The sequence below is a fragment of the Carassius auratus genome, unplaced genomic scaffold (genome assembly GCF_003368295.1).
Source record: "Carassius auratus strain Wakin unplaced genomic scaffold, ASM336829v1 scaf_tig00008123, whole genome shotgun sequence".
In the NCBI taxonomy this organism is placed as follows: Eukaryota; Metazoa; Chordata; class Actinopteri; order Cypriniformes; family Cyprinidae; genus Carassius; species Carassius auratus.
The window spans coordinates 94,800-118,501 of record NW_020523908.1 but is presented as its reverse complement, the minus strand read 5'-3'; the positions used below and the strand labels follow the sequence as shown (position 1 = coordinate 118,501).

At 34.9% G+C, this 23,702-nt stretch overlaps 1 protein-coding gene across 2 annotated transcripts in view; it reads left to right on the top strand.

Annotated features, from left to right (window-relative positions):
• The window catches only part of LOC113071775 (kelch-like protein 29), a 99,802-nt gene that overhangs the window by 7,714 nt on the left and 68,386 nt on the right, over positions 1–23,702 (top strand). For both annotated transcript variants that reach the window (XM_026245078.1, XM_026245079.1), the window contains exons 3-4: positions 13,460–13,764; positions 23,050–23,197. In XM_026245078.1, the coding sequence (XP_026100863.1) occupies positions 13,483–13,764; positions 23,050–23,197 (430 nt within the window). In that variant the 5' untranslated portion in view covers positions 13,460–13,482. The remainder of the gene's footprint in view (positions 1–13,459; positions 13,765–23,049; positions 23,198–23,702) is intronic.

Here is a 23,702-nt window from a genome sequence, read left to right as displayed (position 1 = left end):
TGATTATCTGAACCCTTTTGACTTTTTAAATATTTTTTCTAAGACCACCTGAGATTTTAAATCAAAGCTGTGCATGCCTCTGGATCTCTGATATCCCTTAATGGTCACCAAGAAAACATTCTATATATTTAAAAAAAAATATATATATATATATTGTTCATATACGCATTTCATCAAAATGTTTTGATTAAAAAAATAATAATAATAATTATAAGCTATTCACTAATTAAATGATTTGATGAATTATTAACCACCGAATCCCATTTTTGAAGAAAAAAAACACCCTAATTTCAAGCAGATTCAAATGTTTTATGCAAGAAATACATAACATTAACAGTCTAATTAAAGAGAATCAAGAAATGATTAGTTAAAAGCAGTGTTGTTTGATTTCACTGGAGATATCAATTTCTCTTAATAGTTTGTGATTAAAATATTTAAATATTATATTGTTGAAATATAATAAATATAGTATAATTAAATATTGCACTCATAAGCAAACATATCAAGGTTCTATTTAAAAAAAATTGCTCATTGAAATTGAGCATTAAAATTAATGCATTTAGTAGCAATACATTGCATATTTAAAATTAATCTCCATAAATACAAATGAGTCCACCTCCAATATTAGATGAGGAATATTTCCAGTGACATTCATTCTTTGACTGGACTAATATAAAGTCAGCTAGTGTTAAAATCCCATGAGAATGAGATGTTGGATGTAGTTAGATGGAGGTGAAGGTGTGTTATGGGTGGTTAGATGGGAATGCAGTGAGACAGCTCCGTCCTGTCGTCTCTGGTTTCCACCCGTGGGGTTAAACACCCGTGGCAGCTCCGGATGAGCTTGGAATAGACGTGTGTTTCTGGTCATAAAGAGATTTCAGACATCACTGCAGTGTGATGCTACTTTGATAGTTTTCAGTCTTAAACTAGTGTAGATTTGTGTGCTTGAAACTGCTGCTGTCTGCATTCAGCTAGAATGAGTGTTTCCTGCATTCCTGCACGTTACTCTGTATGTAATCAAGTCAGACTTAAAAGAAATGTGCAAACTGATGAAGCAAATAAAGAGTGACATCTCAAAGTTGAGTTAAACGCCATTGGGTTTATGGTCTGACAGAGAGTCCATACAGTGTAAAAAGTGATCCTGCACTGTATATACATTAACCCGTTGCACTATGTGTAAGATGTTTAGCATAAAAAAATATTTCATTGTATTACTCATCTGAAGTTGTGCAACAGATTCTCAGTTCCTAAAATCTCATGTTTCTTCTCAAGCATCAGTGAGTATTTGCTGTAGTTTTATGAGTTTCTCTGGAGCTCTGCGGTTGAGAAGGACTCAGTTGTGCTGAGCATGCTGGGAAAGCAAATTGCTTACGAGATGTGTAGGATTTTTACTTTACTGTTCTGAGCTACGTTTCCCAAAAGCATCATAAGCCAAAATATATCGTAGAACCATTGGCACCAGGGATCTCTACGATTAACTTGGCTTGTGATGCTTTTAGGAAACACAGCCCTGGATTCCTGCAGAGCTTTTACAAAAAATATAATTGATGTAGCATATATGTTATGTAGCAGTAATACAATTATGATTTTGATTAATTACGGTATTTAAATGATTTTTTTTTTTTTTTTTTTTTTAGCTGGTTTTCGAGGTATATTTGGTAATCTGAGAGGTGGTCAGATTACACTAATCCAGCAAAGACCAGCAAAGTTTTAAGCAGAATGGTGGTCAGACCAGATGAATCCAACAAACCAGTTTCTACAAAAAAAAAAAAAAAAAATTATATTTAGTTCTTTAGCAGGCGCATTTTTTCCAAAGCGACTTACACATGAGGACAATGGAAACAATCAAAATCAACAAGCGAGCCATGATATGCAAGTGATATAACAAGTCTCAGTTATCTTAAATGGATAGTTCACCCAAAAATTTTTATTTGATGTTTATCTGCTTACCCCCAGGGCATCCAAGAAGTAGGTGGTTTTGTTTCTTTAGTAGAACACAAACTGAGATTTTTAAAACAAATCAGTCTTATAATGCAAGTGGATGGGAATCACAGCTAAAACATACAATAAAACAGAAATAAATATACACAAACAAAACCAAATTAAACCCTGTGACTCGTGACGATACATTGATGGGAAAAGACACAACATGATCAGTCTGGGGAAGAAACTGAACAATATTTATATTATTTTTTTACTCTGATGCACTGCTATGCCTGAACTGTATGAGCGCCTCCTCAAAACACAACCTGAGAGTGACGTGTCTTCTTCTTCTTCTTACTTTACGGAAGATCGCAGACTTATAAGTGCATTACCGCCACCTTTCTCTCACTCCTAATAGAGATTGTAGATATTGTCAATCTTCCAGTTGAGATATAGGTGGTGGTAATTGCAGTGATGTAGAAGCATCTTTTTCTGCGAAAGCAGGGTTTAGACACACTATTACGTCATAAAGTGACACATTCCACAAGATGTTGTTTTGGCAGATTGATTCAACATAAGCTGTTTTTAAACTAACAAGAAAGTTTTGAGTTCTGAAACTTACAGTATGATTTTATAGTACAATGACCTCTTATTTGCCAGAAGATCAAGGGAATTTAGATTTCTCAGTTCATGTCCCCTTTAAGCAGAGATGTGGTCAGACCAGATTAAGGTTATGTCCACCCGAAGCCAGAGCTTTCCTAATCTGATCTTTTTCTCAAGAAAATGTATGCATCCACACAAAACCGACACAAAACAATGAAGTATACGTGCCAGACCAGTGTGTGGCGCTGTAATTCTGCCACATAGATGCACTAAAAACAGAGAAGAAGACTTGGACTGTGCGAATAAACCTTGCACGTGGAATACAAACGAACGTGAAACAATACATTTATTAGTCTGTGTTAATGTCAGTTAATAAAAAGACAATCGTTCCATGTTTGTTCATGTTTTTGTTACTGTTACGTGACTGGTGTCTGACTAGGGTCGAGACGCAGGCTGATAATGTCATAGTTTCAGAAACTATACAGATTCGCTCTCCACGCGAAAAATGCAAAGGCGGCGTTTTCAGATTTATCCACTCGGAGAACCGGTTTAAAAAAATATTGGTTTGCTTTCCCAAAACGCCGGATCCGTGTGGTCAAAATCCTGTGTGGATGGGGCTTAAACCAGCAAACCAGATTCCACAAAAATATTAAATGGCAACAAATGTTTTCAACATTTATAATAATAAGAAATATTCATCATCATCATTAAAATGATTTCTGAAGGTCACTGAAGACTGAAGTAATGATAGCAAAAATTCCGCTTTGATCACTGAAATAAATTACATTTTAATGTAATTATTTTCATTAAAATAAATTGTTATTGCACTGATTCATAGCTTTTGGTTTGTGATCCATCTCAGAGTTGGTTGCTCTTTAAATACGTTTTTGAAAGTATGCATTGTATGCAGAACAATCATGGTAAATCATTCCTATAACGGAGTCAGCGGTCGTTCACTGATGGCCTCATATTGCTTGAACGGCAGCTGGGGCAGGCGTTACTGTGTGTGTCCGTGTGTCCATTGGTCATTGGGCTGAGATACGGACGCCACACTCCTATACAGCTGCAGCGCTGCACAATCTCACTGCTGACTACAATGTTGATTAAAGCTGACAGTGTAATAATACTGCTTTAGCGGCGGCCATCAGTGCATGTGCTGCTGACGAGACTGTGGCCTGGAAGCAAAATGATGCTCTTTTCTTTCCTTCCTTCCCTGCTGCTGTCCTGCATCATTATCATACACCATCCTAAAGACTGAAAGAGACATAAGAGATGTATTAGACCTGGATGGGATGACTGTATCCTGCCTACTGTGCAACACAGCTCTAGCATTTATAGCACACAAGGTCAGTGGGCAGGAATGACCTGAAATCATTCTTTTCAATGCAACTTGCCAATTTTCAGTTATGCGGCACGGTTGTGAAATTTTTAAAGATACAGTGAGGACTAATAGGAGTGAAGTCAGTGGAGGTCACATGATCGGTGTCTGATGAGAGACTGTTAGTGAGATGAAGGTTAACGTGGCTGTGAATGACCTCCGTGTTTTATATGATCCGTTTCTGTCCACATACAGCAGTCTAATAGAAAAAGATGATGTGTAAAAAAGGTTGCATTGTGAATGAGTCGTGCACTGATAATTGTTCATCTTAGTCATAATATAGAGTATCATATTTTACTGAATTGAAGTCAGTTCTTTTATCATCTGAAATGCAGTTAGCATAAAGCATGCAAAACATTTGGTTTTGGCCGGTAGATTTAGTTTTGCTTTAAATAAATTAGTTTAGGCTTGACTAAATGGTTCGTAATGAAAGCCACTGTAATTTGTTTATTTTATGCTTATAATTTGTATTCCTTTTGTATTCTGAAAAATACATTTGATGGTTTTATTTTTTGTGGACTAGTGTTAATTTGTCAGCTTTTTTATTTTAGTCTTCGTTCTGTGTCAAATGTCCAGTTTAGTTTTTTTTTTTATCATATTCAGTCAACCCATCCTGTTTTGGTTTAGTCAAGTTTTAGTTGCCTGAATGTCAGTGGGGATTTTAGTCTAACTTTAGTCAATGTAAAAGTCAAATTTTAGTGATGCTGCATAATCATGATTGTTGTCATAATTGCCTTTTTTTCAACTTTAAGCAGCTGTAATTGGGGGATTTATAATCTTGACATCTGGCAACCGCAAGCATAAAAAAATTGTAACGACTAACTTTTTTTTTTAATGAAATATAGAGATATTTTGGATATAGAGATTTTTTTTAACTACATTTAAGTCTTGTCTTTTTCCGTCAAAGGTATTTCATGTTGATATTATCATAGAGATGTTGGTGTCATTAGTTTTGTCTCATAGTCATGGAAGAAAGCTTGTCAGTGAAAATTTTTTTATCATAGTTTTCATTAACATATTACTATTCCGTTAACATTTGTTTAGTTACTTTAGGTAAACTAAAATGCACGTTTATACTATAGTGTTGGTAAATGTTTTATTTTCTGTTATGTCATTATTTTCCAAGCGTAATAATGAAATGTGACTTAAACACAGATTCAATTTATTTTTCTATCACTGATTCCACAATGCAATTTGGACATGGTACTGTCCTTATTTTCTGGAAAATATGGTTTCATGTGCTGCTGTAATTCTTACAATTTCTTTCTGCAGCACAAGGTTTATTTTTAGCAGCTAGTAAACTGATATGCGGTTAGCGTGATGTTAGATTTTGGTTGTACATACACCATAGGGTAAATGTGTCAGGCTTTAATGCATGTTTTAATAAACCTCATGCATATGTTGCATTAATAATTTAATTTGTGATCCTTACGGCTCATAATGAAAGTTCCTCCTTTCCTTTGCTAGTCGCTGCATTGAGTTATTTGTCAAATTAGTGGTTCGGGCTCGTTTGATGAAGCCCAGTCCGGTAAGAGACTGTGAAGTGTGACTTTTATTCTCTGCTCGGTCTTGTTTGCACAAATCTGTTTCCAGCACAGGCAATGTGCATTAACGTAACTGTGAGTTTGACTAATTATAAGACCTTTATTCCTCTATTTGCATGACAGTTTTGTTTTGAGGGATAAAAATTTGTTTTATTATGCAAATGCATTTTGTTTTCTGAATCCAACAAACAAAAGTGATTCATGTATCAAATGATATATGAATATAAAATGAGCTTCAAAGGATTGCACATAAACAAAGATATTTGCATTCCTACAAGTATATGATTTGCATACGTGTTCTTGATTTTCCACGTAGCCTTATTCTGAAGAGCTTTCACCGAATTGTTTATTTGCAGATGAGAGCGTGGCTCTGAAATATTTAGTAGAGTGCATTCATATAAAACTAATCCATAATGCATCTTTCTCCCGCCCATATCTGCTGCTCTGAAAGTGTTTGTTATTACCAGCACTGAAATGTATTATTCCGCATCCAAACAGCAAATTATTAGCCACATGTACATCATTTTTGCATGGTAAACATCCAATTTACTTGCAGCTGGTTTCTTTGCTGCGAGGAAACAGTGGGAAGAATTACTGTAGCGAATCTGCACATCTTAGTAGACACACTAATTTCACCCTTGGCTTTACACATACTATTCCAGTGCGGTAGAATTGGTGGCTCTGTTGATTAAAAAAGAAATTAAATTTGATAATGTATAAAAGATGCACAGCATCGAGATGCATTTAAATGTAAATCTAGGTTTAGAGGTGTTTATGCAAATTAGAGTCACAGCACATGTTTAGAAGTGTGAAAACCAGTGCTTACAGGAACATTTCACCCAAAAATACTCATCCTGCTGGTTATTGACTCATCATAATGTCATTCCAAAGCTGTATGTTGTTGTTTTCTCATTTCTCCACTTGAGAAAGCGTTATTATGGATTATGGACTCATATTTCAGCCGGAAACAGCAGTTTGAAAAACAAATGTTTTTTTTTTTTTTTTTTACAAACACCCACCTTTTTGCTTCTCAAGACGTTAACTGATAAACTGGAGTGCTGTGGATTGTGATGTTTTTATTAGCTATTTGGACTCTCATTCTGACGGCACCCATTCACTGCAGAGCATTCACTGCTGAGCAAGTTATGCAATCCTACTTTTCTAAAAAAAACAGTTCAGATGAAGAAACATCCTCATCTTGGGTGGCCTTAGTAAATTTTCATTTTGGGGTGAACTATTCTTTTAAGTTACTTCGTTATTTAGTGTTCCTGTAGTCCAAGTGGTAGAGCATTGCGATAGCAAGCGCAAGGTTGGGGGTTCGAATCCCAGGGAACACGTTTGGAAAAATTGTTAGCCTGAATGCAATGTAAGTCGCTTTGGATAAAAGCGTCTGCTGAATGCATAAATTTAATTTTAATTTTTAATTTAGTTGATAACTCCTGTGAGAGAATCAAATTGAGTCAAACTTGTGTGAATCAGTCTGATTTGTGAATTGGATCAACAGATAAATTGAACAGTTCCCATTTAAAATCAACAGTTTGTAGTAATTCTTTCATTAGCTGAAATGAGTGCATGTGTAGTATGTCAACATCTTGAAAGTGAATTTGGCTCTATTTCTTGTTCAAAGTTATCATATTGCTTAAGCAGTCTATATGGTCTAGATTATGGTGTTGTTTTGTCTGAGTGCCTATTCATTGTAAATGCATAGAAAAGAGCAGAAATAAAGTCTTCAATGCAAGAAGTTCATCTAAGATCTGCAAAAGGAAGCTTAACTTCTCGGTATGTAATTCAATCCTCCTCCAGAGCAACGATGAAAATAAAAGCAAAACAAAACTCAACAGATGGATATAATTGATGTGGCACAGGCAGAAGTCTCCCTTTGAGATGCTCAGAGGGAATGTTTGGAGCGATGTGAGATCTGAGGTCATCCTAAGTGCAGCAGGAATGTCTCCGGTGTCTCCGGGACGCTGTTGCTGGTTGTCCCTTGTTCCTGTTTGTGGTCATGTGGCAGTCATGCATTACTAGTGAAGCATAGCTAAAGACAGGAGAGCAATGCCGCCCACCGCAGATAAAGCAGTACGGCGCTGTGCCGGCCGCGTCTGTGATGGAGCTCTTTACAGCGTGAAGCAGCAAGAGTTGTGTTTTAGCAAAGAGGCTTAACCCTTATGAATACATTTTCTGCTTGTTTCTCCATTACTGGAGGCATCATAAACCCGTCACACACCCCAGATCACATTTCAGCACAGATAAACTCCAGACCATGTGTTCTGCTTGCATTTGTTTTTATGTGGGTTTTGTGCCATTTTTATTATTATTTTTTCTTAGTGATTTTCTTGATTTGTATGCCTTTGGTTGTCAGAGGTGACAGAAAAGAGGAAAAGAAGTGAGGTGCATTTGATTTGTTATATGCATTGTGATATTTCTTGGATCATTCTGGTTTTACAGCATCTATTAAACTCTGTAATGTTTACAGATATGCTTGTGTTGAAAATAGTGGGGGACTGCGTATATATTAAAGGGTGTTACCTAAAGCGGTAACACTTTAGAATAAGGTTCCAATAGTTAATGCTAGTTGATGTATTAATTAACATGAACAAACAATGAATGATACATTTATTACTGTATTTATTAATCTTCGTTAATGTTAGTTAATGAAAATACAGTTATTCATTGTTAGTTCATGGTAATTCACAGTGCATTAACTAATGTTAACAAGCACAACTTTTGATTTAAATAATGCATTAGTAAATGTTGAAATTAACATGAACTAAGACTTATTAATGCTTTAGAAGAATTGTTCTTGCTTAGTTCATGTTAACGAAAGTAGTTAACTAACATTAACTAATGGAACCCTATTCTAAAGTGTTACCCCTAAAGCTAAAACTATGAAAAAAAATTGTGTTCCTTCCTTGGTATTTAATAGATGTTAGCTGAAATAAAATAAAAAAACAAATTTCTTTTCAGCTGTTCATCATTTTTAGTTAGTGTAAGCTCAAGTACTGATTAAATTACAACTGAAATAATTAGTAAACACTACATAGACATACCTGGGGGGGGGGGCGGCAACCAAATTACAGAAAACATCAAAATAACTTAATACATGTTAATAGTATAGCAATTATACTAAAATAACAATTGGGTAAAACAGACTTTGAGAAATGTGTTCTTAAAATTAAAAAGGCTGGTTTTGACTCTGTGCCTCCTATATGCAAATGAGCTCTGTTACGATTGGCTAAGCTCTGTGTAATGTGGTAATCAAATATTAATGTGAAATTGGTGATAATTTGAGATATACATATGTGATCTCTTATGGTAATTTCTACATGAGTGTTTCTGCAGTTTAATTTTTAGGAATGGCAGCATTGGCTCATTGGAAAAATGTGCCTCTACCAATATTTTCTTAAAACCTCAAAACCTTGCCTATACATTGGAATACTTTGGAAATCCTTGCATAATATGAACTCGTATATTTATAATGAGGGTTTAGTTTGTTACTACTTTTTATCTGAGCCCTGAAATCCCATCCTGTTTCTCTGCTTCAATATTGTAATTATTGCATACAATTAAAATGAGGTTTTAACAGACAATTAAACTGTCAGTCAACTTCAACTGTGATCTTTTGATGTGTAATTTCATCTCATAAAATAAAATAAATTAGATTTATAGGGAAACATGCTCACACATTAGAGGAACCTCAGTGATGAGATTTAAAGTGGTGTTTGCAAACATAAAACCATTTGATATTGACTTGATTTGACATTTCTCCCAGTATTTCCAAAGTCTTCTGTGGGTTTATTACCTTCTCACATGAACAAGAGTCTCAAGAGTCTGTTCTTCTGGTAAAGTACACCAGGAGTGTTTTTACCAGCACTGTAGCGAATGCTTCTCCTCTCAAGCCAGAATTAGAAAAACGAGGGTTCAAGTGCATCTGAAAGTCCTTGGTTTTTGGGTGTTGCTGTGCCAGAGCACATGTTGGGATATTTCTCTCACTGCATTGTTCACACATGACAGGATTTCGTCTCAAGTGGCGGAATGAATGAATTGATCTGTGAGGCGCGTACGGGAGAGATTGAATCTAGATCATAAATGGAAAACTTAGCAGAGCGTGGTTTTTATCAGAAATAAAAGGTGAAATGTGAATTACAGACTGTAATACTTTCAGTTATTTATGATTGGATGAGATGCGTTTGAAATGTTCAATATATGCAGGGATTTATTTTGCCTGTTTTTCATTATATGAATGCCTTCTCTTGCTCATTTATTTTTATACAAAGCTTAGCGTAAGCACGGGAACTTTTGAATTTATGATTTGTGAACGCCAGATATAATAAAATGCTTTTATCTCTCTTTCTGTTCTTGATGGATTTGAAATGTTTATAGCTCATTAGGTATCTTTATATGTCCAAAAGCAGAGGTGGAACTGAAGCAGAGAACAATAAGATGATATGCTGCTGCATACAGTATATTTAAAAAAGCCTCTTCATTATATCAAAGCTATATGTGTGTCATTGTTTTTTTTTCCACATTGATCCTTTAATTGACATATTTCACCTTATTAGAGCTTGGGCATGAGATACAAATGAAGCAACACCTATAGTTTTTTCTTCTCCTGCCTGTTTTTATCCACATGTCAGAGATATGTTCAGCCGTACGAGGTTTATTCCAGCTGTTTGAACTGCTGGATCCAATCCTGCAGCTCGAGTTTAAAAGGCTGTGGAAAAATGCATGCGTTGTGGAATTCCCAGGGAGTTGATTCTGTGTCGCATACAATTTTTCCTTGTTTTCCATCATCGTTGGCCTTTGTTTTCCTGTGCAGTGCAGAAATGAAATAATCATTGTCAAAGCACGAGTCTCCGTTTCAACATTTATAGCCAACTGTGTAGAATATTAAATGTTTATCGCTATTCCCAAGCTCAAGGTCCCAAACTCATTTAAGAATTAATGCACTTTTTAAATTGCAATTAAAGCCAATTATTATAAATTCATTATTTTTACAATATACTTAAAATGTAAGCATTAAGACATTGTGTTAATAATTTCTAATTTAAGCTTCAGAAGGAAAATCATTAAGAGTTGGGAGTCCATCATTTACATTTTTGGGTAACACGAAAATTAAACAATAAATTGAAAAACTTAAAAACTTAAAAAAAAAAAAAAAAAAAAAAAAAAAGAGAACAACAGAAGTCTCTGATAAATGATTGATTATTCTATTTTTGTGTCACATTGTATCGGCTCTAAACCTGCCATTGATTCTTTAAACTAAGTATGCATTTGAATGAAGTGCATGAATAATGTGCATTTGAATTGGCAGATGTGACCCTGGAGCACAGAAGTCTGTCTGGGGTATATTTGTAGCAATGGCCAAAAATACATTTTATGGGTCAAAATGATCGATTTTTCTTTCATGTCAAAAATCTGTAGGATATTAAGTAAAGCTCATGTTCCATGAAGATATTATTTGATTAGTAATATGCAATGCTAAGAACTTAATTTGAACAACTTTTTAAAGGTGATTCTCTTATAATTTAGATTTTTTTTGCACCCTTAGATTCCAGATTTTCAAATAGTTGTATCTCGGCCAAATATTGTCCTCCTAACAAACCATACATCAAGGCAAAGCTTATTCAGTTTTCATGTGATGTATAAATCTAAATTTCGAGAAATTGACCATTACAACTGGTTTTGTGGTCCAGGGTCACATTATATATTGAAATACAGTGTAAAACATTTTAACTTGATATCTTTTGTCATTTTGACAGTATTAAATATATATATCTATATCAGATCTCCTGATACTTTGGATGTGTTCTGAAACCATCATTATAACCAAACACAAATCAAAATGAATGAAACTGACAGTTTGGTCATAGTAGTTTACATTAATAAGGAAGGTCAGTTATTGTGTGGAAGAACCTTTGAAGTACTAATGAATAATCTAATCTGTTTATCATCAGATATGCTCATCCTATTATTGGTATGAAATATTGATTAGTGATTATCTGATTTTAAGCTTACTTGCACAGGCAGATAACTATGCATGACTGGATGATTAACTTTTTTAAACGAGTGTTTACTAGACTTTTGTCCATGTTATATACTTAACATATAAAAACATTTATTTTAGATTTAAATGTTATTATAATATATAAATCTAATATGATAAAAGTATAAATAAAATTTTAAATGTTTAAAAACATTTACATTTTTGTACTTTGATTAAATAAGAAAACTAACAAATGCAAAACATTTTTATATTTACATTTTTCTTATAAGGATTAAGGAACATAATATATTAAGTAAATTAGATATCAATTATATTTTACATTTATATTGTAATTCAATACAATTCAAGTTCATTTAGCGCTTTTTACGATGCAAAACATTGCAAAACAACTTTACAGAAAATTAAGTTTCTACAATATTTAGTAGTAACTTATAAGTGGTGACTGTCAGTTTGTGTGCGTATGACAGGAATTTTCAGAAACATTAATACAAGACATAGCCAACCAGACGGTGAACATTATTAACAGCAATTATTATGTGATTGCATAGTAAGTAGCAATATTTGGTAGTTCTGTATGTTTCAGGGTTAAATATATAAATATATTAATTAATAATAATAATAATAACAATTAAATCAATTTTAGCCTTAGAATTGACCCATAGATTGATTGACATGTCTTTTTCACACAAAATTGATTTACATTCACTAAACATGTTCATTTACACAGTTTCTGTTAGCAGCCTCAGCATTGCTTTTTTGTGCTGCTGTCACACATCATGTCTGGATTGATCTGTAAAGCAGTTGCTTATCTCCTCTCTCTAGACAACATGTGACCTCCCATCTTTTGTGCTGAATTTAAAGGCAGACGATAGAGATGCTGACCAGACCCTGAGTTCTCATATCTGAATCTATTCAGTGCTTTCAGAGTTTCCAGCCAGTGGTGTCTTTTGAAGAAAGGCTGCCAAACAGAACTTATAATAAGATTAATTAAATATGTTTAACACCTTCAGAATGATGCAACACATTTATCTAGTTTAACATTAAAGCTGTCTGAATTTCAATTATGTGTGAATTTAAAGATGAGGTGGAGCAGCACACATGATAGAGATTTCATTTATTAATATATAAATTTATAGTAAAGTGTTATGCATTCGATCTTAAAAATACTTATAGATTTCAGCAGATACAAAAAGAGATCAGGAGATGTTTTATTGTTGTAATTAGGGCTGTCAGTTAAATCATGTTAAATGGATTAATTATATGATGTGCTGATTAATTAATCACATTAATCAGAGTTAATGGCATGCATCAATATTTGCACAGAAAAGCAGCAAAAGGTGTCTTTTAGAAGGCAATACATTGGCTTTTATTTCAGTATAGTTGATGGTAATTTGATAATTGATCTATTAATGCATAGCGATCCATTTTGCAGCCCAAGCTCATTAGAAATGTGGTTTACTAAAATTTTACTAAATTATGCTGGCGTGAAAACAATATTTTGGTTGTATGGTATTCTTAAAAATAATTGTAACATTTTTAGTCATTTGAGAATACAATTCGTATACAATAGTGATATATTTCTGTCATAATTTCTTCAAGTTAGACCAGACTTTTATTTTGGTGGGTTGTCAACAAGGTTTTTCACTTTTAGTTTCAGTTTGTGTTTGACTCTAGTTTTTCCCATATTAAACAGTGAAAAGCTGGTGATGTTCATGGATTCATGTCTTTATATTAAGACACTGTGTGTTTGCGTTTGTATATCAGAGGAAACCATGCTATTAATTCACACATTATCTTATTAGCAACTGACAGATTTTTACGCTTATTTTTGCTGTGTATTATTATTTTCTACTGATAATCTTGATCTTGATATAAAATCTTTGATATAATTGATCTTTATTGTGTGTGTGTGTGTGTGTGTGCGTGTGTGTGTGTGTGTGTGCATGTTTGTGAAGTACCATAATTTTTTTGAGATGTTAATATAAGGCGTTTGTTCTCCTCTGTTAGGTTTTCTCCCGCTCCGTTCTGTCATGATGTCGCGGTACCATCAGCGTTTCGAGCGGGATTTCCGCAGCGTTTGGGAGAGCAGGGAGCGCTGCGTCTCCAACAGCAGCTGCGTTGGCAAAGTTAACGGCTGCGTCTCCACCTCTGCCTCCTCCATCCCTAACAGCGGCAACAACCGTCCCGGCCTCCTGCCCCTGCCCGTCATCCCCTCTCTGCTGCCCACCCCGGTCACCGGAGCATCCAGCACGGCCAATAGCGAGCTGACCTGCAAGCGATTAGCCTCCACCTGCACCACCTCTGTGACTAAGGTAGGGCTGAACACACCTGCGGCCGCTTTCTCTGACGCATTTACTCGCCCTCATGTCATTCCTAACGGCTATCATTTTCTTTCTTCTCTGAAACACAATTGAAAGATGTTCCCACTTCAATGGTAGTCGATGGTAATTTACACTGCTAAGGTCTAAAAGGGAGAAAGCAGCCCATGAAAGTATCCATATATGATTCATGCAGCTTGTATTTTAAAGTAAATTTGATACTGACTTTGAAGCGGTGATATTTTGGTTACATTGTAGTACTATTATAGTTTTAATAATAAGTTTTAATAGTTATGTTTTTCTTTTTTTGTATAAATTTTTGTTTATGTTTTAGTAATTTATCTGTTTGTTTTTATAGTTTTTTACCATTTTTATTTCCGTTAAAGTTATTTCTAGGGGTGCACGATATATATCGGCCGATGATTAATGCGCATCTCGTCAGTAAAGCCGGTTATCTAATCAGTGGTAAATTCCATCGGAATACCGATGCAATTAATACACGGAGCCGTTGTTAACTGACAAGCCGCGGAAATCCACTTTCATTATCAGCGTTGATTTGCGCAGCTAGTTAGTTAACAACGGTTCTGTGTAGTAGCAGCTGCTCTATGTGAAATCACGCACCTGATGGTATTTACCGATGATTAGGGAACAGGCTTTACTGATGAGATGCACATAACGATCGGCCGATATATATATATCGTGCACCCCTAGTTATTTTAATACATCAGGTTTAACTAAATAAAAGTGAGAAATTTTGCCTTGCCTTAAAATAAAATATTGTTTTATCTCCGTTAAACTTTGCTGGATTATTTTATAAATTCATTAATTAAAATCAGTTTTATTATTTATTTTATTTCCATTCAGTTTTAGTTAACAGTAATAACCCTACTATGAAGTCTGCATGAAACGCTTGTTGAAACCCATTCTGTGTGTAATAGGAATGTAAAAGGCGTTTATTTATTTATTCTGTTTATATTATTTTAGTTTTTTCTATTTATTTTTCTTTTGTGTAGATTTTGTCAATGGTTTTTAAGGATGTGGGTACATATAGTATATTTGCATAATTATAAATTTCTATTTATTTAGTATCTATATATATTTGTGTTGTTGAATTTAGCATTCTTTGTCCTTGTGCATGGATGGACCACTTCAAACACAACTGTTGATGGCCACATCAAGTTGGAGAGCTTTGTGACGTCATTACGTGCCACGTGTGTTTGTTGTCTCCGCTCGCGGCAAAAGAAAGAGATTAAAGCTTGTGCGGTTGCGGATCTTAGGGTCAATTTTTCTGTCATCCATCATGAAAGCCCTGCAGCTGCCCCCACCAGCGTATCTCTACAAGCCATCTCTGATAAAGAAGAGCGAGGCTGCTTATTGATCTGTGTCAAGAAGAAACTCCCGCTACCTGCTTTCATATTGCAGACGGGCCGGACCGGGGCGGGGGGAAAGAATAAAGCAATCTTAGATTTACAGACGTCTACACTGAGAGAAGTCTGGGGTCAAAAGCAATATGCTTCTGCATTTTTTTTTATTCCACATACCAAGTCTTCTTTGTGTCAACATGTTATTATTTAAAGTATGGGCATATTGGCATTTCTGTGATTCATCCTGTGATTGTATTGCTGGAGTTCAGCGGTGGCGTGTGCAGCCAATAATTGAGTGTGTGCTAAAGTAATTTGCTTGCATATTAAGTTACGAATCTCACTGAGAAGATTGGCTTTGTGGCCTTTTCTTCTTGATCCTGTGAAAAGAGTCGCCGCTCTTGTGAAGCAGATATAAATGCTGTCAAGTGACTCAAAAGGGTCAATTTGTCACATTCTGACTCATTAAAATGCAAAAGTGTTGGTGAAGCTACTTTTGAAACTTTGCTATATGCTAATTACAATACAAGTGAATAGAAAAGTTAAACTACAGTCTGGCTTTTCTTTTAAAGTAGTTATGCTACAAGCTACTAATAAAGGGATATAATGAAGCAGTAGCTTTTTAAATAAGTCACTGTTTATCACACAATATAATTTATATAGGGCAATATCTTTTTAAAGTGACAATCAGATAGTACAATTTGTTATAATCAAAGAAACATGTATTAACTTAATCATTTTATTCATTTACTACTTATTACGTTTTACTTTTATTTTTTTAATAACAAATATGGTGCCAAAAAATGAAAGAATGTTTTTTTTTCATGTATTTAAATATAACTAAAAGGCTTTATTTACTTGTTTATTTACTTATTGTTTATTTGTTTACTTATTCAATTAGATAATTAATTAAATATTTGTGTTTATTTTGTTTTTATTTATTTTAAATCTCAAAAAAGGATCTCAAATATGGTGACACTATAAATAAAACATTAGGAAACTAATTATCATCAGTAAAACTATAAACTTATTAATATTTATTCATACAGCTATTTAATAGAGTGGCATCTTTTTAAACAAGTTACTAAATGAGAAATAATTTTTAAATTCATTATTTTGTAAGGTGATTGTAATAATTATACATCGTTATTTTAAGCCATTTTCACACTTTGTTAATTTGAAGTGTTTGATTTGGACCCTGATTAGTTTTCTCCGTTCGGTTCATTTGGGCAAAAAATGAACGGTGATGAACCTTCAACAACATGAGCTGTGTATATCTACAGTCTGTCTCTTGTTCTGTCGTGAATGCCGAATGTCATTGGAGTTTCCCAACAGATGTAGAGTTACAGGGGGAACGAAAGCGTGCGAGTGCCTTCCCACCATCATTTCAAACACACTTTCATACACTGCTCCCATTTAATTTCTTCCCCTAATCATGACTGTCTTGTGTTTCTGGACCGCTCTCAAGACGCCCTGAAAGCTTTAGTATTTCAGCCGCTATCTGTAGCGTGACCCCTTTCAACAGCTCCGCTCCGCTGAAGGTTTCGTTTTGTCAGCTAAGAGCTCTTTCATTTAGATTTAGTGAAACTGCGTTATGCAAAGCGGCCGGTCAGAACATGCCAAAACACGCAGGACTCTTGAACTCTGCAGTCGTTCACCGAGAGCAGACAAGAAAATGAAGAGCCTGCAAAGGAATATTTTCTCATCGTTATGCGATCGTTTGAATTGCTCGTCATGTTTTTTGTATTGCACCACTTCATATTCATATTACAGATAATTACAAGGGGTCTGCCACGCTGCTGTAAACAACTCATAAGTTGGCATAATTCTGCTCCGTTTCATTAGTCCTTAATTGCATGATTAATTTGACTAATAATTCCCATTTATTCTCTGATTACTGTAGATGTTAAAGCTATTTGGAAGGCCTTAGTAAATTCGATTAGTGATTCTCAACTGGTATTTACTCAATATAGCTAAATAAACTGACTTTTTTTTTTCTTTGTTGCTGTTTTAGGTCATTTTCATACCTAGTTTGTTTGGAGCATTTGATTTATTTTTATTTATTTTTTTGTCTTGTATAGGTAAAGATACATGGCAAAGAACTGGGATTCCCTCAACAGAAATGTATTTCTTATTTGTGACCCTGGAGCACAAACCAAGTATTAAGTCGATGGGGTATATTTATAGCAATAGCAAAAAATACATTGTATGGGTCAAAATTATCATTTTCTTTCCTTGTGCCAAAAATCATTAGGATATTAAGAAAAGATTGTTCCATAAAGATATTTAGTAAATTTCCTACCGTAAATATATCAAAACCTAATTTTTGATTAATAATATGCATTGCTAAGAACTTAATTTGGACAACTTTAAAGAAGATTTTCTCAATATTTAGATTTTTTTATTTTTATTTGCACCCTCAGATTCCAGATTTTCAGATAGTTGTATCTCAGACAAATATAATCTGATCCTTATAAACCATACATCAATGGAAAGCTTATTTATTCAGCTTTTGAGAAGTGTATTTTTACAAAAACAAAAAACAAAAAAAACATTATGACTGGTTTTGTGGTCCAGGGTTACATATGTATAATGACCAATTTTGCCCTTGGTTTGCTGCTTCAATTAAAAAAATTCTGTTTGACTGAATTGATTTCTCTTGTTTTTCTGTTTTTGGGTGAAGCCAGACATCAGAGAATAGGGCCGTTGACTTTGAGACCCGTGTGTTTCTGCCTGTCATTCACAGATATAGCAGTGTCCCTTGCAGGTCTGGAGGGCCGTGACCCTTTAAGAGCCGTGTCTCCTTGCTGTTAAAAATCATCTGCAGCCGCACGCACACAGAATTCATCTCACGCTAAAGCCGCTCCGGCCTGAAGCTTTAGCGGCCAAAGGCACAAACTAAAGGCCAAGAGTTCTGTCAACAAGAGCAAGACATGGCGCTTGGGAAGCTTCTTTCTTATTAAAGCTTGCCTCGGTTCCCATCAGCGGGAGACCACCGCAGATTCCCATCTTTGAGGATGTTTTTATAGACGCCGCAAGCCTTAAGGAATCACAAACTTACTTCACAAGCCACGGTCCTGACAAATGATGGATCATGAGTTGCTGGCGCCGCGGGAGCGAGCGCTTCTGCCGGGTGAGGAAGAGGCTTCTGTGTTGACAGCAGAGATAGGAATAGCAAATAAGAGCATGACAGTCTGGATGCTGTATTTGGCTTTGTGAGAGGCGGAGAGCGATGCTGCCCAACGCCTGGTGGATTAGGATAGTGGAGGACAGCCATCCGCTCGAATGGAGACTGCTTATTTGGCTGCGAGCCGTGATCCTGTGCACACGCCGCCGGATGCAGGATGAGCAGAAGCATGCTGTCGTTGTTTGACAGGCCCTCGTACAGTAACGAACACGTGCCATTTAAAGAGACCTCGCTCTGAAGAGACGTCTGTATCATCTCCGTCATCCAAAAACGTTGCACGGCCCTATTTTCAACCTTTCCTTACAATTTCCTGGTTGTGTTTTACTTTTAAGCATCCTTTTTTCAAAAGATAAAAATCAAGTCATGCCCTGTTTTTGATTTTATGTAAAGCATAATGTGCTTTATATAAAAATAAATTTTATTTTATTCAGAAGTTTAGGGTCTGTAAGATTTATTTTATTTAACAGTTGACTATTTTTTTTTTTACCTTACAATCTCTCTCTCACACACACACACACACATACACACACACACACACACACACACACACACACACATATATAAATGATCATTCTAATATGCTGATTTCCTGCTCAAGAAACATTTCTGATTATTATCAATGTAGGAAACCGTTTTGCTGCTTCATATTTCTGTGGAAAAGTGATGTATTTTATTTTGCTGAATTATTTGGTGAATAGAAAGTTCAGAAGAACAGCGTTTATTTAATTTCGATTTTTAAAGAACATTATAAATGTCTTTACTGTCACTTTTGATCAATTTAATGAATGTTTTCTGAATAAAAATATTAACTTAAAAAATGAGTCTTAAACTTTTGAATGATATGGCATGAATATTTACTGTTAAAGATTTAATAGAAAGTGTCTGCTTATGAGTTTGTGGAGAGTAGGTTACAGTACATGTACAGCAGCTTTACATGAGTGCTGTGCGTTTCATATAGTCACTTTCTGCAAGAAACTGAAACGCTCAGGTTTATTTTGTACATCTGGTTTTATTCTGATCATAAACTCTTAACTTCAGACTTTGAAAGCGAGATGCAGCATGCATAGCGTTTCCTCATGGATGCTCTTCATGCATAAACCAATCCAGAAATGGAAGTATTTTGGCAAGTCAGCTAAAATGAACCTAGAAATATCATATTTGCTGTTTAGCTGTGACTGCAGGCACATGGAAAGTGTGTTTGAACGCACACAGGATGGCTGCAGATGAGTGTATGTGAATCGTAATTCCACTTGCTCTTCTGGTGTACTTTGAAAACTCCAGCAGGTCACTTTCAGCAAACGAAACACCTACTTCCAAGGAAGTGTAAGCGTGTGGCCTTCACCTGGGGACAGAGCGGAAAACTGTTTCTGGACTCCAGCTAATATCCGTACATAATCATGACATGAGTGCCATGTTGTCCGTATTTAAATTGCTAGGAGGTGTGTGTTATAGCACAGGTTTTTGACGTGGCACACAAGGGAAATTATAATTGGAAATGGTGGTTTTATTGTTCTGCAGGTAACGTTTTGTCCACAGCTCTCGACGCTTGCTCTGTCTCACACGGCCGGCTTCAGACACGATTAGCCGCTGGCTGTTGAACACGTCTTCAGCGACTGGTGAAGTGGGTTAGATGTGTCATTTTGGGGTTAGCATGTAAGGGATTGCGTAAGTCAGCTGCTCACACAATAGACTCTCATTTGACATTGAAGAGTCTTGTAACCCTGAAACCGGTCCGCTGGGGGTTTTGTTGGATGATCCTGTCAGTCTTATTAAGATGGTAAATGATGAGCTTTTATTTTCTGCCGTCTTCCTCATAGTGCTCAGTAAATAAGCATAAGCCGTTGTATCATAAAGGGGATAAATCTTTGTGTCACTGCAGATAATACAAACAGTTTTCAAACACAAATTGGTGGCTTTATGTGGATTTATCTCAAAAACAATGTCTGTACATCACCGCGAAATCAAGAGTGAAACATGAAAATATATTTTAATGTTAACAAATGTAATATTTTAACAACTATTTAAATTGAGAACAAAATAGGCTAATAAGAAATGTTTTAAATTAGATAAGTATTTATTTAAAGTAAAAACTGCAGATGTTCTCCCAAAAATGAGTTTAAAAATAATGTTGGAATGTTTCAAAGAATTGTATTTATTTCAGATAAAAAGTGCTGATTTTCCACTAAAGTTGGTTTAAAAATAATTTTAATATTTCTGAAATTGTCATTACATTTAATTTAATTTAAACTGAAGTGTGCTGATATTGCACCAAAATTGACTTGAAAAAAAAAAAAAAAAAAAAAAAAAAAAAATATATATATATATATATATATATATATATATATATATATATATATATATATTATGTTATATATATTTTATTTTTGTACATTTTATTTTATTTTTATCAAATGCTCCAGTTTTCCTCTCATCACTCTCAACTGTGCTCTCCATATGTAAGGAGAAAATAGACTTGACATATTTCAGCTTCATGATGTTATATTTATTCAGCATTCTCACATTCTAGATACAACTTTTGACAAGTTTTAGTGAATGCAGGTGAGTTTCGTTACTGCTCGCCCACCTGTCAGCAATATGAACATGCATCTCTATTCTGAGGAGAAGCAGGTGGTAGGGAACTTTCAGATTTCTGCTCTTTCCACACGCTTGAATCATTTTCTTAATGGCATTCATATGAAGCATGACGAGGTCCGGCTCAGTCCTGCAGCTTACAAAGAATCCTTCAGCTCTAATATATTAACACTGCAGCGTGTGGCCGTTAATAAATAAGTATTCTTTGCATGTCTGCTGACCTTTTCTTCTTTCTTTGTTCTTTGATCTCATGCCATTTGTCCTGTGAATCATCCGAGTGTGTGCAGCTCTTTATTTGCTTCTTATCAATGATTTAGACTTGAATTGTATTCAGATGATATTCAGCGATACTCAGACCAGCACTGAATTCCACAGATAGATTCCTACACAATCATAACGCCTGTCATTCATAACATTTGAAGTCCTTGCATGTTTATTAAGGTTTTTCATTATAATTGCGTTTTAAAATACCATCGAATAAATGCTGGCTAAACAAAAGGTCAAATTAAAACCAAAAATGTGCATCTGCAATGGACAAAAAACTGTATCTTTGCACTGTCAGACATGTGAAGTATGTTAAGACTTGTATTGGTGCTCTTTATGACTGTTTACAGTTTGAAGCGATTTTGCTCATTTTGTCAGGTGAATTTTAGATGAAATTGAAAACATTTTTGCGATGGCACACTGGGATGAGAAATGTAGATGGAATGGTAAATTTGCATTTTTCAGACTTGGCAATGAAAAACGCATTGACAAACCCAAAGCCCACACTTGATGCTAAAGAGGGATCTTTTTATGTTTTCTTCTTTTTATTTACAGTTTTGAAATGCATATGAAATAAAAGTAGCATAAAATCAAGAAGACGTTTAAGACTTATTTTCAGCCACATTTTCTCTCCTTCAACTTGCTTATGGAACAGCGAGTTCTGACAGCGGCATAATAAGATCCATCTTTTGCAGACACAAAAGAAGAATATGAATTAAAGGCTTTGTTCCAAGAAAATAAACAAACAGAGCTTTATTGCTATCTTTGGCGCACACAAATATTGTGCAGAACAGTCATTTTTTAATTGCACTGACATACGAGATGACCCATTTTGATGACAGCATTGAATGCACGTATGCACAAAGCATATTAAATGCAATTAAAACATCTAATGTTTCAAAAACTTTTTGGAAATAAAATATCAGCATATGGGTGAATTTGTGTTCCATTCTCACTCTTGCTAATTCTGACCTGTATTTCTTAAAATATATAAAAGAATAATGATTTTAAATTATTGAACACTTGCTATGTGTGTATATATACATTTATATAATTTTATATGTACTACCAACATTTGTTTTTGCGATGCATTATTGTCTGTTACAGACCCATGCAATGGAGCTTTGCTCCAAATACTTGCTTTGATAAATTTTATTTGTCTAACCGTTTAATGTGATCTTTAATAAAATCGTATTATTCATTTTATTATTGCAAGCAAGATTACATTCAGAAAATGTATTAGTGAACTAATTTATCTGACGATATTTGGCTGGTTAGCTTCTTGAGCTTCTGTTTTCTAATTGAATTTTTATTCTGTAAATATTGGGAAAAGTAAATGTTCATATAATAAAACATGATTTCATTAAATAATGGCATGGAAACTAATTAATGTTTTGGGTCAACAAAGTCAATGTAGATTCAGCATGTTTTAAAAGGATTAAGAAAAATTAGATATTGTGGATGTTGAAACTAGTAGGATTCCATAGGACAATGAGTTTTGCATGTCCACTTCCATTCGATTTTAGTTCCTATTTTCAGCGAAGTGATTAAAAGTCCCCCTCGATCCCGCAAAACTTCTTTCCTGCCCTTTGATTTACAGTCAATGAGAGGCAGATAAGAATTAATTAGTAAAATGTTCTCTATATAGATCTCACTTTCATGCACCCAGTCAAATTGCTGGGGGCCGACCTTGGATTTTCCTGCATTATTGATGGCTCTAATCTAGAACAGCGGCGTAATTAAAAGAGCGAATGGAATGGAATATTAACAAAGCGGAATGATGTACCAGTGTCTGGCAAATGGGCTGTAATTGGAAGCGTAGACTGTAATTAAAGGCTGGTCTGTTTACTTGAGATGTTCCTCTCGTTGAAACAGGTCTCTGGGCACCCAGCGGTGGAATCGCAGACTCAGGGCCAGGTCCTGGCTAATAGCGTCCGCTGGGGGCAAACACCCATTAACCAGTCCACGCCCTGGGACACGGATGAGCCGCCCGCAAAACAGATGAGGGAGAAAGATATCGCAGGTAAAGAGCTGAAAGCAAAGCCAACAGCGCTGCCATAACACCTCTTGTTCGTTATATTTTCATGTGTGCATGGATTGATGGATTACTCAAAGTGGCTTCAAATTAGGCATCGGCTATGGGAAAAATATCATAGCATATTTTTTTAATGTCGGAAAACGATCCACAATCTTATTATGATTCTTTTTCATGTTGGTTTTCAAAACTATTTAGCAAATTACTGATCAGTAGCCAAACCAACTTCCCTGTGTAAAAATATAGCCCTCCGAGAAAACAAAACAAGAAAGAATAAGGAGTAACAGACTATTTAGGCCAATGTAGGGGTGGGAGATATGAACAAAATCTTATTTCAGGTTAATTTGATTTAATTTTACTTAATTGTTTATCTTTATTAAAATATGTATAGCCATAAATGTTATATTTGTTTTTAAAGTATAAACAAATATTTACATTACAAACAGTGAGACAAATGAAGTAAAAGAAAGAAACAAAATGTGCACTGGTCAGT